This window comes from Notamacropus eugenii, chromosome 2 (genome assembly GCF_028372415.1).
Source record: "Notamacropus eugenii isolate mMacEug1 chromosome 2, mMacEug1.pri_v2, whole genome shotgun sequence".
Lineage (NCBI taxonomy): Eukaryota > Metazoa > Chordata > Mammalia > Diprotodontia > Macropodidae > Notamacropus > Notamacropus eugenii.
The window spans coordinates 387,768,476-387,782,493 of record NC_092873.1 but is presented as its reverse complement, the minus strand read 5'-3'; the positions used below and the strand labels follow the sequence as shown (position 1 = coordinate 387,782,493).

General features: G+C 38.7%; 1 protein-coding gene across 1 annotated transcript in view; it reads left to right on the top strand.

Annotated features, from left to right (window-relative positions):
• The window catches only part of GALNT2 (polypeptide N-acetylgalactosaminyltransferase 2), a 263,931-nt gene that overhangs the window by 135,295 nt on the left and 114,618 nt on the right, over positions 1–14,018 (top strand). The window contains exon 2 of the mRNA XM_072647466.1: positions 10,890–10,983. Within this exon, the coding sequence (XP_072503567.1) occupies positions 10,890–10,983 (94 nt within the window). The remainder of the gene's footprint in view (positions 1–10,889; positions 10,984–14,018) is intronic.

The following is a 14,018-nucleotide window of genomic DNA, read 5'->3' as shown; positions in this document are numbered from 1 at the left end:
TTCTCGCCTTCCTTTTGCCCCCCCCCCCTTCTTGAGAAGGCAAACAATTTGATGTATATTATATGTGTGAAGTCCATAACCCAGTCTTGCTGTTAGCTCCCAAACCTGTCTTCTTCCTCTCTCAACTATTTTCAGTTCATTTAATAAGCACTTACTATTTTCCAGGCACTGTGAGGCAGTCCTTCCCATAAAGGAGTTCATATGCTAATGGGAGGCAACTTATAAATAATTAGGGACATAGAAAATATAGAGAGAGTTGATAGAAGGTAATCTCAGAGGGGAAAGGCCTCCTATCAGAGGTGGGATTTGAGCTCAGTCTTGAGGGAGAGCTTGACAAGTATGGCACTGCCTACTGTAGAGGGTGACTATGAGAACAGGTTATTTTGTCCATCATGCTCATTTTATAGATGAGGAGATTGAGGCCTAGGGACAAAGAGGAACTGAAGGTTCAAGGTCATGCTGGTACTAAGACCCGCGAATCTAAATCTGGTGCCATAGATGGACAGAATAGTTTGTACTAACAGCTCTTGTGGGTTGGTATAAGGATGAAGTAAGATCATGTATATAAAGCAGCCTGTAACCATAATATGGTATAGAAATGTCACTTTATTATTGTGCCCATTTTACAGAAAATAAAACAAGCCCAGAGAGTAATTGTGACATTCAACAATACAGAGTATTAAGTAGCCTACCATGCTTTGTTCCCTACTGGGCTCCTACCTCATGGAATAAATGTGCAATTTATATGATGACTTTATTATATATTTAAAAGAATAGCAAGTTGTACATAATAAGAGTTGTAGTTTCATATGCAGATATCTTTTTTTATTCCGTGTATTTAAAGAAAATCTTAAATGTGAAATGCACGCTTTACCCCTCTCGTAGAATCCTTGAAAGGTGTTCCATTAGGATTTCTCTATTCCTCTCTCCCTCTCATTTTGATTTTTGTGTCTACAGTACTTTATACATAGTAGGCACTTTAAATAAATCTTTGTTGAAATAGCAAGGTTACCGTATTGGCAAAGTCCTTCGAACTCTTTAGAAGCAAGATGTCTCTGGGAATATAAATTATCACTCTCAGTGAATGTGATATAGAAAATTTTAGCTATTTTCCAAACCTGTTCATTGATTTAATATTGGGGGATGAAGGTTAATGGTTATCGAACAGCTTGAAATGACTGTGAAAATAGGCAATTGATGGACCAAAAAAAAAATTAAATCAAACCCTGTCATTCAAATGGTATTTTTAGGCCTGTAATCTGCTTCTGAGCATATGGTCTAGTCAGCTGAGATAATGTAACAGAGACAAAAAGTATTTTGGATTGGGGGGACGATTAAATACAGAAACAGGCCTATTTATGTCCTTTTATTCTGCCAAATATTTTGGCATCATTATGGAATATTAATGACTATAATTCTATAGACAGTAATACTGATGACACGTAGAGGTGTAGGGCAAAATCCTGAAGACAAATGAACATCTACATTCAAAAGTATGTAGACTATACTTCAGACAAAAGTAATGATAAGCCACTCTTGATGACCCTGCGGAGAGTTCTGTAAGCTGGACAGAGCCTGACACTGTTTGCCGGCTTCATAGATTCCTTGTCAATCAAAAGGGTTGTTGTGGTGGTTGTTTTTTGTTGGCTTCAAGATCCATCCTGTCTCGAGTTGCTTTATATAAGGCAGATCCATCTTCTGCTGGTGAAGGAAGAAGGGCAAGAATAAGCCTGTTTGTAGTGCCCTCCATGTTTCCAGTGCTGTGCCCTAAAGGTTTCACAAATATTTTCTCATTTGATCCTCACAACAACCCTGGGAGATAGGTGCTGTTAATATACCCATTTTACAGTTGAGGAAACTGAGGCAAATAGTTTCCTTACTCAGGGTCACACAACTGGTAAGTTTGGAGGTCAGATTTGAATTCAGGCCTTCCTGATTCCAGGTCCAACTCTACATCCATCATAATTACCTACCTTCCTTGAAATGGGAAGTGAATGATGAACAGTAAATAGGGGTAGAGGAGAGGGAGGGGAAGAGAATTTATTAAATGCCAACTGTTTGCCAGGCGCTGTCCTCTTGTCCTCAGATTCTTTTGTAAAATTAAGGAGTTAGAGTCAACGTGTAGTCCCCAGAAGGTTCATTTTGTTCTGCTGGTAGAGCTAAAACTCTTAAGCCCTCTTCCCTGAGTTAGCAACACCTCTCCCTTACGGATTATCTTCTGACATCATTCTAAGGCTTTGGATATAGCTAAAGATGAATAACTACTCATCCAGAAAAGACTGAGGACCCCTTGATTTTATGAGCTCTAAGGTTCTTTTCCAGCTCTGAAATTCTCTGTTTCCAAGTATGTTCTTATGCCACAGTGTTTGAGACTGCTTCTGAGCAACCTGGAAACAGTTTTCACATTCTTGCTTCCTCCTCTCCCTCCACCCCCATTGCATAAATATTACAAGGACAGCAAAAGCCCAGCACTCCTGTTTATTAAATGCCTACTGTATGTAGAACATTGTGCTAGGTCCTGGAGCTTACAGTCTACAGATAAAATCTATAATGAGTTTTTCAAAGATCAGCTTTAATTTGTTCCTTATTTTGGAGCAATGTGTTAGGAGATATAGATGCCATGGACTGGGAAGAGGCAGGGGTCAGCCAGCACTACAGATTGCTAATACACACGGCAAAGTAGATCATGGAGACTGATACCAGCCTTTATGTGGCAATATTGGTAAGTCATGGCATATATGCATGAGTAATTATGCCCAGCTCTTTCTAATCCTACCCCTAATTCAATGAATAATTCCACTCTTGCCCCTAACTCAATGAGTAATCCTTTTACCTGGGTTTGAGAAGATGAAGAGAGTCCAAGAGGGATTATTGAGGGATTTTGTTTTGCATCTTCTCCCAGCATCATCGGTCTTGCAGGGGTTGAGGGAGTGTCCATTCCTGTTGGGGTTCATGACTTGATTATACAGCGTATATAAGTTCTGGACAAGAGACAGTGACACCTGTGCAGTCCGATCCAGCCAGAACTATGTCAGCTGAACTTCTCTGGGTCCTCATCCTTGAGAAGTATGTTGCTGGGGAGTTGTGGAAAGTAGGGGAAAAGAGGTTGCTACCTCTGGTAAGATATCTCCCATCCTTGCCCTTCAGCTCCCCCTGTTTGCACAATCAGTGATGTGAACGAGGTCTCTAAAGATCTATTCAAACCCTCAGTTCTGTTTCCTGTTCTTTTTAGAGCTAAGTTTTGTATTGCAGCTGGTGGACATTTACATGACATTATTTTTCATAAGTAGCCCATAAAGCAAATCTGTTGGAATTGCCTGTTCTGAAAACATGCCAATTTGCTGGAATGCCAGTGGCATTTTAGATAGAAATAAAATTAACATAAGACTTTTGTTATACCACATGGATATGGTCTGGTCCTCAGCTCTAAAATCTCAGGAACTCCATTTTATTAGCCCACCCAGATGTAGGAACTCATTTGTTTGAACCTAACCAACACGATTGATTAATAAACTAGAATATCAGTTTCTTAATTCTCAGTAAGAAATGTAACTGAGATACTTGTCATCTGGGCCATACATTTCCTTCCTGGTAGAAAAGGCTACTTATAAAACCAGATTAGTAGTAGAAGAATGTTTAATGAAAATAGTAAGAATAAAAGAGGTTCAATCTTAAAAGGAATATCATCTTGGATCTCTACTATGTACAGGCACCTTCCTGCTTATAGGCATGTACCTGCTCTGATGTGTATGTTATCTGGTCAGAACACAGTTTCTTCTGCATAACAAAGTGTTGGAGAGGCAAAGATTAAATGCCGACAGCTAGGTGGTGTAGTGGATAGAGTACCTGGCCTGGAGTCAGGAAGATCTGAGTTCAAATTGGCCTTAGACATTTATCAGCTGTGTAACCCTAGGTAAGTCATTTAACCCTCTTTGCCTCAGTTTCCTCATCCATAAAATGCGCTGGAGAAGGAAATAACAAATCACTCTGGCATCTTTGCCAAGGGAACCCTAAATGGGTTCATGAAGAGTTGGATATGGTTAAAATGACTGAATGGAAACAAAGATAAATGTATACCGTGGGGCTCTTTTGTTTTCCAGATTCCATGAAGGCTTCTACATTTATTTTTGTTATAACAGTATTACTGTCAATGTGTTACAATGCAATCTAGCAGCTCAGCTGTATATTGGTTACATTTTTGATTGGCATCTCCCTGAGGGAACTTAGAACAAAGCCTTTGTCTCATCAACAGCTCATTCACTGGGTTACTTCCAGCTGTGAGTGTATCCATAGTATCCTAGGATTTAAAACAAGGGACCTTAGAGATCATTTATTCTAATTCCTCTCATTTTACAGATGAGAAAACTGAGGCCCATGATCATACTTCATTATTGGCAGGGCCAGGATTTTAACCTAGGTTCTTTGGATTAATTTTGTATTGATTTTTTAAAAACTTACCCATCCTTAAATCCTCAGATTGTACCCTGTTGGGGACTTAAAGCATTCTGTGTATTGACGGCAATTACCTCATGCCAGTTTCAAGAGAAGGGAGGGGTTGGGGAGGAGACCAGGCATTTGCTAAGTACTTTACTAATCTCTCTGTAGATTCTCACAGCAACCCTATGAAGGACGTGCTGTTATCAACCCCATTTTACAGTTGAGGAAATAGAAGCAGGCAGAAGATGAGTGACTTGCCCAGGGTTGCAGAGCTCCCAAGTTTCTGAGGGCAGATTTGCACTTAAGTTCTTCAATTCCAGTCCAGCTCTCTATCTGTTGCACCACTAGCCCACACTCCTTATTTTACACGTGAGGATACAGACCTGAAGAGGTTAGGTGACTTGCCCAAAGGTCCAAATTAAGTCTCGCAAACATTTATAAGGTCCCAGTATATATAAGACAGGGATTGGGAACCTGCGGCCTCAAGGCCACATTCAGCTTTCTAGGTCCCCAAATGTGGCCCTTTGACTGAATCCGAACTTCACAGAACAAGTCCTTATATCATTGTACCAGCTACTGAATATGCATAGATGAAAGAAAAAAAAACAGCTTCTGCTCTCAAGGCATGTATTTAAATAAATGTTTAAGAAAATGATTAAGTACATAGAAAACAGTAGCCTGAACAATTCAAGAAGAGAGAGGTCAATTTTAGCTAATAGGAGAGAAGATCAGGGAAAATGTCATGTTTAAAAGGCCAACGTTTTTCTTTTGGCAAAGTAGTGTAGAATCAGCTTTCCCTACTAGGAAAGTTTCTTGACTTGGTCAACCATGTATTTAAAAGCATCACCTGCTTGCATTTTTCTCATTATGTATTCAGCATCAACACCTCTCCACCCTCAAACCTGACATTGATCTGAATCATAGAGAGTAAAAGCTTTCTCATTGGTTTAGGGAGTTAAAATTCTTTGCCATTTTTGACCCGGCATCATACTGTACTGTTCCTCTTTAAACTAAATGGTATATCCTTGTCACTAAAAGAAAGGAAGACCCTGGCCTACACTGTCAGTTTTCTTCTAACAAGGCAAACATCATCTGATATATTGGGAGGGACTGTGACCTGAAGATACTTGCATTTGGATGATAGGGAAAGCTTTTTTTCCTGTGTATTGACATCTCCCTTTATGAACTGACACCACCCATTTCCTTTGCATTGATATCCTCCTTTAGCCACCCATTTCCTTGTCAACATATGTAAATATACAGGAAAGAGGATGAAGAGGTCTTGGGAGAGAGTCAGCCTGAAGCTATAAAGCAGTTCAGAAAAACCAGACATCTAGAGAAGTCTAATACACATTTATTTCTTTCTAACAAATATTTATAGAGCACTTCACACTGTGCCTGGCTAGTACTTTCTTTGTCCTATGGGGGAATACAGGAAAAATATATGACCTCATCCCTAACTTCCCCCCACCACCACCCCAGGCAATAAGTATTTTTAAAATGAGTATTTAGAAAGAAAGGAAAGAAATATTTATTGAATAATATGGGTAAGCACTTCTTCCAATAACAGAGAGATGCTCCACAAATAAAACCACTAGAATAGGGTGTTTCACCTACTACTCCTGTTGTGGTGAGCCAGATTCCACCCCTTTTGCTACCTAGAAGACAGTAAAGGAAGCACCTGCCCAAGGTGTCTTTCTGGAGGTTTTCAGTGATCCAGACCTCTGCATAAAGTAGTTTAAAACCATTTGTGGGAAACGACTAACATAGAGGAAACAGGTGGTATAGGAAAATAAGATAATAAAATGCACTTATGCATAAGGCCTAGCTCTGGTTACCTGTTACTTTGGGGCAAGACATTTTAACTGCTAGGAGCCTCAGTTTCCTCACCTGTAAATTAAAGGTATTAGACTAGGTGAACTTTGAGATCCTGTCTAGTTTTAAATCTGTGATCCTAATTGAATTAGCCAAGAGTCAAAACAGTAACGGTGTGGGCAACCATTACAGATGATAGAATGGTATTTGTAATTGAATAGTGATAAGTGACAGAATAGAATTTTCAAAACTGGAAGGGACTTGAGAAGTCTTCTAGTCCAACCCCTTTTTTTAACATTCAAGGAAACTGAGGTCTACAACGTTTAAGTCAACAATAGTTCCCAGATTCGTTGATTGCTAGCTATAGTGCTCTTCAGGGAAGGTTCATAGGAAAGGATGGACTTCAGATAGGCCTTGGACAGTTAAGGATTAGATAGGTAGTGAACTAGATTGTATTATCTCCACAGGTTTTGACTTGCTGTTTGGTTGACATATCAGTGGACATCAGTCACTTCAGTTGGATGTGACCATTTACTTTTTTGGGACATCTGAAATTTGTTGCTTCGCTGTTATTTTAGTTATTCAGGTGATAGTTAATTTCATATTCCTTTCTTAACTCCGAACCCAAATAATTAGTTCAGCTTTTTGGAACACGGTGAAGTTTTTACTTGAGAAACCATAACTCATAACAGTTTCTTAGAACTCTACTTTCTTTTTTGGTATGGGATTTTGTTTTTTGGCATATATGACTCTCACAACTTTCCTTAAATGAATTCTTTGCTATAGTAATAATAGAGTATATTACCACAATCATTATTGATTATGAAATAAATTCATAATAATATTTAATATTATCACTACTACTACTAGTATTTATAAAATACTTTAAGGTTTGCAAAGCACTTTACACATATCTCATTTTGTCTTTGCAGCCACCCAGTGAGGAAGGTACCATTATTATCCCTGTTTTACAGATGAGAAAACTGAAGCAGACAGAGATTAAATGAGTTGCCCCGGGTCACACAGCTATTAAGTGTCTTTGGTCAGATTTGAACTGAGGTCTTCCTGACTCCAAGTCTGGGCTACTAGTCATGGTATCCAGTTGCCACTATCATTAATGTTTTGGTTCTGGAGATCATTGTAGTCACTTAATAGGCCATTTTATACACAAATGGACAGGCAGGCATCCTTACACATGGAAGAAGAAGCCTTGTCAGGTGGTGTCACTTCAAGGCAACCCAGGAGAGCCCTTATTGAGCAAGCTAATGCTTTAAATTTGACAACTAGAGGTTATTTTTGATAGCTTGGGGCTGGATGGTTCTATGTCATGTATGCTTGGAAGAAGTTGCCAAAGAATCTAAATAAAAGACACATAAAAGAAAGACTTAGGGGTGCTAAAAGCAAATTTCTCAGTTTTGCTTAGGGCTGTTGTAATTTTCTCTTGCCTCCTATCTCAAATCTTGCTTTGTGAGGGATGTGGGTGTGTCATGTTTAACTTTGGACTGGTCGGATCTTGTTTCTGAGGAAAAGTTCTACCCCCTGAGTCAAGTGGTAGATGATTTGAAAATACAATCTAATGAAACTTCATTGAAGATGATAATGTTATTCTTAAATTTGAAAAATGTGGTTGGTGACTTGTGGCACTCCTGTGGCAAGATGGACTTCAGGCTGTTTTTCTGCCACCAGACAGATCTGGAATGATGTACTGGCTCTGCTTTGTGGGAATCCTTTTAATTATTCAGTTCTGCTTAACTCACTGGGGGTCATACTCTACTCAGGGAGGGTAATCTCCGATCATCTTGATCTGTATCTTGCCGCTGGACCCAGATGTGCCAGAGGAGAAAGTAAGGCTGATGACTTTGCATAGTCCTCCTTCTCTTAAATCCACTTTACTTGCAGATCATGGCATCATCTTCCTGATGCCATGGTCCTCTTTGAGAACAAAGGAGAAGCAACAACAACTTAACTCAGTATTCTGAAGGGCCTGTTATGTGCCAGACATTGTGCTAGGCATTGAGGATACCATCCCATGGAAAGGTACAACTCCTGTGCAAAGATACCAAGATAGGAGATAGAATATACAGAGAATAGCAAGCCTGGAATAAGCCTGGAGGTAGGTGGTGAAGAGTAAAATATTGGACTAGACCTTAACATCAGAGAGGTAGAGCTGGATGGAATCTCATAGCCATCTCTTCCAACCCTTTCATTTTGCAGATAAGAACACTGAAGCTTGGGGAGGTTAAGGGATTTGCCTAAGGTCACACAGGGAAGAGGTGTCCGAAGTGGGATTTAAATCTGGGTCATCCAACTCCTGAGCAGAAGCTCTTTTCACAGATTATGAAGGACTTTAAATACGAAAGAAATGAATTTGTATTTTATTTTGAAAGCAGTAGAGAGTCACTGAAGCTTCTTGAGGAAGGGAATGACATGGTTAAATTTGTGTTCCCATTATCTATGAAAAAATCTATGAAAGAACAGAGGTTGCCCACTTGCCACCTCTTGTTTGAAAGGTTGCTGACACAGGATTGACTTTAAAAACCAAAAGACCCAGGTTAATTAGTTAAGATTTTTAAAGGCTGCTTCCCTCCTGAACCTCAGGCGTTTTCTGCTCAGTTTTTCAGTGAATTCATGATTCTGTAAGTGACACAGTAGCCTGTTATTTCCATGACAACAGTGATTTGGTAACTTTAGCTTGATAGCTTCATTGTTGGATTAAAAACTAAAGGAAAGCTGAGCTCAGAGGCTTAGGTTCTACCCTCTTAGTAAATACCCATTTCACTTTTGAATGGAAATGTGGCTCTGGTTTGGCAGAGGAATTTGCATTTGTTTAAAAAAAAAAAAGAGTTCCTTGGCTTGATTGCTAAATTATTTCACTAGTTGAAAAGCCCCTGTGTACATTATAATTTAAAGAGCTAAAATGTTTTCAGTTAGAAAGTTTTCCAAACCTCAGAGCCCGTAATGTTTTAAATATTCGGATCTGGCTGAGTGAGTTTGTGCTGTGTGTTGGTTTGTTCTCTGCCTCTCTGAAGGTTGACTTGTTAGCCCTGATCGGATATATAGCAACTATGGATTTTCTTTTTTAAAAATGGCTAGATGACAGTGCTTCAGGTACAGTAGACAAAATTGCTAGTTGTGGGGGTACTTCTCATTTGAGCTGTATAAGAAAGAAATGTGAATAAACCCCATTATAGTTTGGTTTCAGGAACCATGTTGAAGGTATGTGGAAAATACATTCAGCTCTGTGATCGATGGTGGTATTATTATTTAGTCTGATTTTGCGTTGATGAAGTTTTCTAGAAGTAAATTCACTGAACAGAAATAGGGTCAAGGCACCTTGACCCTCCATTCACAGTTTCATTCCACTGGCTGAGAAGTAGTTCTAGAGGGGCGTTAGTGAGTGAGCCTAATGAAAAAACAAAGCAATTGGTTTTTCTCCTTTTGTTATTTGTAGAATACTGGAGCTAGAATGAATTTAAAGAACATGTAGCATTCAGCCAAACTCAAAGAAATGAAAGGTATTGATAAAAACAAACCAATGCAGGGCTGGGTTAGATCAAAATAATAGCTGTCATTTATAGAGTGTTTTAAGGTTGCAAAGCTCTTAACATGATATCTTATCATATGAGAAAAATCTTATTATCTTCATTTCTCAAATGAGAAAACTGATGCTTAAAGAGGTTTAAATGACTTACCAGGAATTCACTGGTTGGTCTCCATGACTTCAAGTCTAGGAGAGAATCAATATACCGTAGTGCCTCTCTTCAGTGTCTAACACTCAAACACTTACTAGGTGTATGGTCCTGCGCAAGTCACTTTACCCTATTTGCCTCAGTGTGTATCTTCCTGATGCAGTCTTGCTGATCTGTAAAATGAGCTAGAGAAGGAAAATGGCAAACCACTCCAGTATCTTTACCAAGGGAACCTCAAATGGGTCATAAAGAGTAAGACATGACTGAAACGACAGAACAACAAGAGTGTCTAGCACCTACTAAGCATTTAATAAATGCGTATTCATTGTATCAACTTTAGTAAATATATTTAGTTCAAGGAACCATGATATTGTCAGTGTAGATACTCCCTCCATGTGTATAAACTGAAATTCCTTAGGCTGTCTTTACTAGGTTATTGTCATTCCCTATGACTTATGGTAATGAGAATCTCTGAACTTTGCTGCACTAATCTTTGCAGTATAGCAGTAGCCTGCCATTGTTCCAATTTGGAAGCCTATCCTACTGGGCATTCCAGTGATGGCCTTTGGGAAGCAGAGGCTCCGTCCTGTGAAGAGACATCAGGGCAGGAATTGGATAGATAAGAATCTGACAGGTGTAATTTTGCAAAATTATAGTATACTATGGACTTAACAATTTCTTCTTCCTGGCTTTCCTCACGGTCACCTCCACCCTGCCCAAATAGTGATATCTTTGAGTTCTTGAAATTATTTCTACTCAAAGCCTGATGTTAAAGGAAAATATGAACCAACAAAAAGAAAAATCACTGGAAAGAAAATAATTTCTACACTTTTCTTCCCTTGCAATCTCAACACTTTGATAAGGCCTGGTGGGGTTGAAGGTAGAGGGGATATGTGTTTAAAGAGAAAAACAAACAAACCATTTGATATCTTTTTTCTTTTCCTCTAGGAGGACTGGAATGAGATTGACCCAATTAAAAAGAAAGACCTGCACAGTAACAATGGGGACGACAAAGCACAAAATGTGGAGACTCTCCCTCCAGGTATTATGATATTCTTACTTGTTCAGTTTTGGCATTTGGAGCTAATGGTGATTATTCCAAAATAGCGAAGGCAGAGTCTTATTGTTTTGTCTACAGAGTTCTAATCTGTGGCACTTTGCAGCAGACTATGCAAGTAACCCATGTTGGGGTAGGTGTATGTGTGTTTGTCTTTCGTTGCTGAAGAAGACCATGCCATCAGAGAAGTAATGACATGACTTGCACTTGACTTTGTTTTTTGAGTGAGGAAGGGCTGTGCACATCACCAGCCTCCTTCTCCTCCAGAGCCATCTGGATCCAATGACCAGATATTCATCAGGATGTCTGGAGATAACCTAAGATGAGGCAATTGGGGTTAAGTGACTTGTCCAAGGTCACACAGCTAGTGAGTATCAAGTGTCTGGCGTGAGATTTGAACTCAGGTCCTCTTGACTCCTGCACTGGTGCTCTATCCACTGCACCACCTAGCTGCCCTGTGTGGGGTAGGTATGTACTTCACAGATGAAATGGATCAGATGATTTTGAGAGCCCCAGAGGAACTGTTAGTCTTAGAGGTCCTAAAGTGATTTGAGGATTAGATATATCTTTCCACCCTCCCCTCCCCTCTTCAATTGTTCTGTACATTTGAGAGACATGGCTTTGTCTTTTTTAGTAAGTGTATTTTCTTGGGGTCCATTAGTGTTTAAGTCACCTTTAGGTCCATATTCTCTATTCTTTTTTGCTGGGATTGTAGGTTCTTAGACAGCACCAAGTAACAGAAAGTAAATTTCATTTAGAAAACAGGGACTACCTTCACAGTGATTGGTACCCTGTATATAACAGTTGCTGACTGTTTCTTTATAAGAGCAATAATATAGACCTGGGATCCATTTTTTATTTTGTGGATCAATTAATTTGCCCCAGGATGTCATTTTTTAAAAATCTGTTTAGATATCTATTGTATTTAAATGGTGTTATTTTAAACTTTGAGGATTTTTTCCATAATATTAAGAACAATCTTGAAGGCATATGCTATCCCCAATCATTAAATTCTATTTCTCTTTATATTGGATTGTAAAATAAAATGAGCCTTTTCTATATTAGCAAATATGGTCAATTATGTGGAGTATCCACTGGCCAGTAGCTATCATCCTTCCTTATCTATTGTTCATTTAGTTATCTTAAAAAGACAGGATTTAATGATTTCCCAATCTTTGAAATATTGCTAATAGCTTTTGACTACTATTTTTGCTCTAGGTACTTTTAGGTTGCCAAGAACCTTCTTCCTTTTTCTTGTGGCCTTTTTCTTGTACCAGCTATAATAAATTCTCTTCACCTCTCTCTCTCTCTTCTCCCACTCCCTCTCCTACCCTCTCCCCCCACCTTCTCTCTCTCTGTCTCTCTGTCTCTCTCTGTCTTTCTCTCTCTCTCTCTCTCTCTGTCTCTCATCCTCTTCCCAGTTGGTATTGGGCATAGCTAGAGATTTGTGGGTCTAAGTACTTCTTACTGTTTCAGTGTCAACTTGGAAGGATACTTCCAGTAGAGCACACCAGGAATGTGTGCTTGACTCTGTATATTTAACATTTTTGGTAATTACCGGGGTGGATAACATTATTGTCAAATCTGTAAATGATACAAAACTGGAAGCTTAATATCCTGGATGGCACAGTCATCATTAGCATTATTAGGTGATAGATTTAAAAGTAGAAATAGTCTTAAAAGGTCATTCCCTTAATTTTACTGATGAGGAAACTGAAACCCAGAGAGGGGAAATGACTTGTCCAAAGTGACACAAAAGACAGAGGTGAAGTGGGAATGCATTCCAGGCATGGGAGAAAATACATGCAAAAATACACACACACAAAAATAAATACAAAGCTGTTAAATGCAACGTAGTCAGGGACTGGAGGCACTAGCAAGTGATGACATGAAGAATGACTTAAATGCTTGAGTTGAGTCTTAAACAAAGTAAGGGGATTTGGCTGGGGGCAGAAGTGAGGAGCCATTTTCAGTCAAAGAGGACAACCAATGCAAAAACACAGGTAGGAGATGAAATGTCATATTGGGGAAGCAAAAAAAGGCCAGTTTGACTGGCTGTCCTCTATATTTGGAAAAGAGAGTAATGGATAATGAGGCTCAAAATGGGACTCAGGTTGTGAAGGACTTAAAAAGCCAAATAACATGAGTTTACATTTAATACTAAAGAAAATAGTGAGGTAACTAGAGTTGATTGAATAAAGAAGTGATAGATTAACTCTCAGAGACTATCAGTTCCTTAGACGTATGGAGAATGGATGGGAGTGGAGAAGGACTCAGTTAATAAATGAGCATTTTTAAGCACTTACCATGTTCAAAAGCAGATTAGGCAAAAATAACTGAAGAGACAAAGCACCGTCTTTGCAGAAGAAAATGAACCTGCCCCTCCTTCCAAATCAGAAAAATAAACAATGTTAGAGACAAAAAGAAACCTAACTTGCATAACTTTAAATGGAAATATATTAAATAATACAGAACAATCAAAAAGAGTGACAGATTGGATAAGAAAACAAAATGCCACAGTCAACTTCTTACAAGAAACATACCTCAAAAGCAAAGACGTACATAGAATACAAATGAGGGGCTGGTACAAAATTTACTATGCATCAGGCAAATTAAAAAAAAAAAAGCTGCGGTTGCAATCATGTTATCAGACAAACAAAACCAAAAATTCACTGCTTAAAAAGAGGTAAACATGGAAACTACACTAAGTCAAAAAGAAACTATAGACAATGGATTAATATTAGCATTAACTTAACTGTTCCAAAAGAATTTGGAGCAGGTAAAAAAAAATTTAGATACCTTAGCATCCAAATTCATAAAGGAAAATTAATTGAATTGCAAGAAGAAATAGACAGTAATATAATAATAGCAGGCGGTTTTAATGTCCCTGTGTCAGTTTTGGACAAATCGAACAGAAAAAAAGGGAAAATATAAAACTGAGCAAATTGATGGAGAAATTAGAGCTAAAAAACTTGCAGTGTATTCTAAATGGCACTGCTCAAGAATATACATATTTCTTA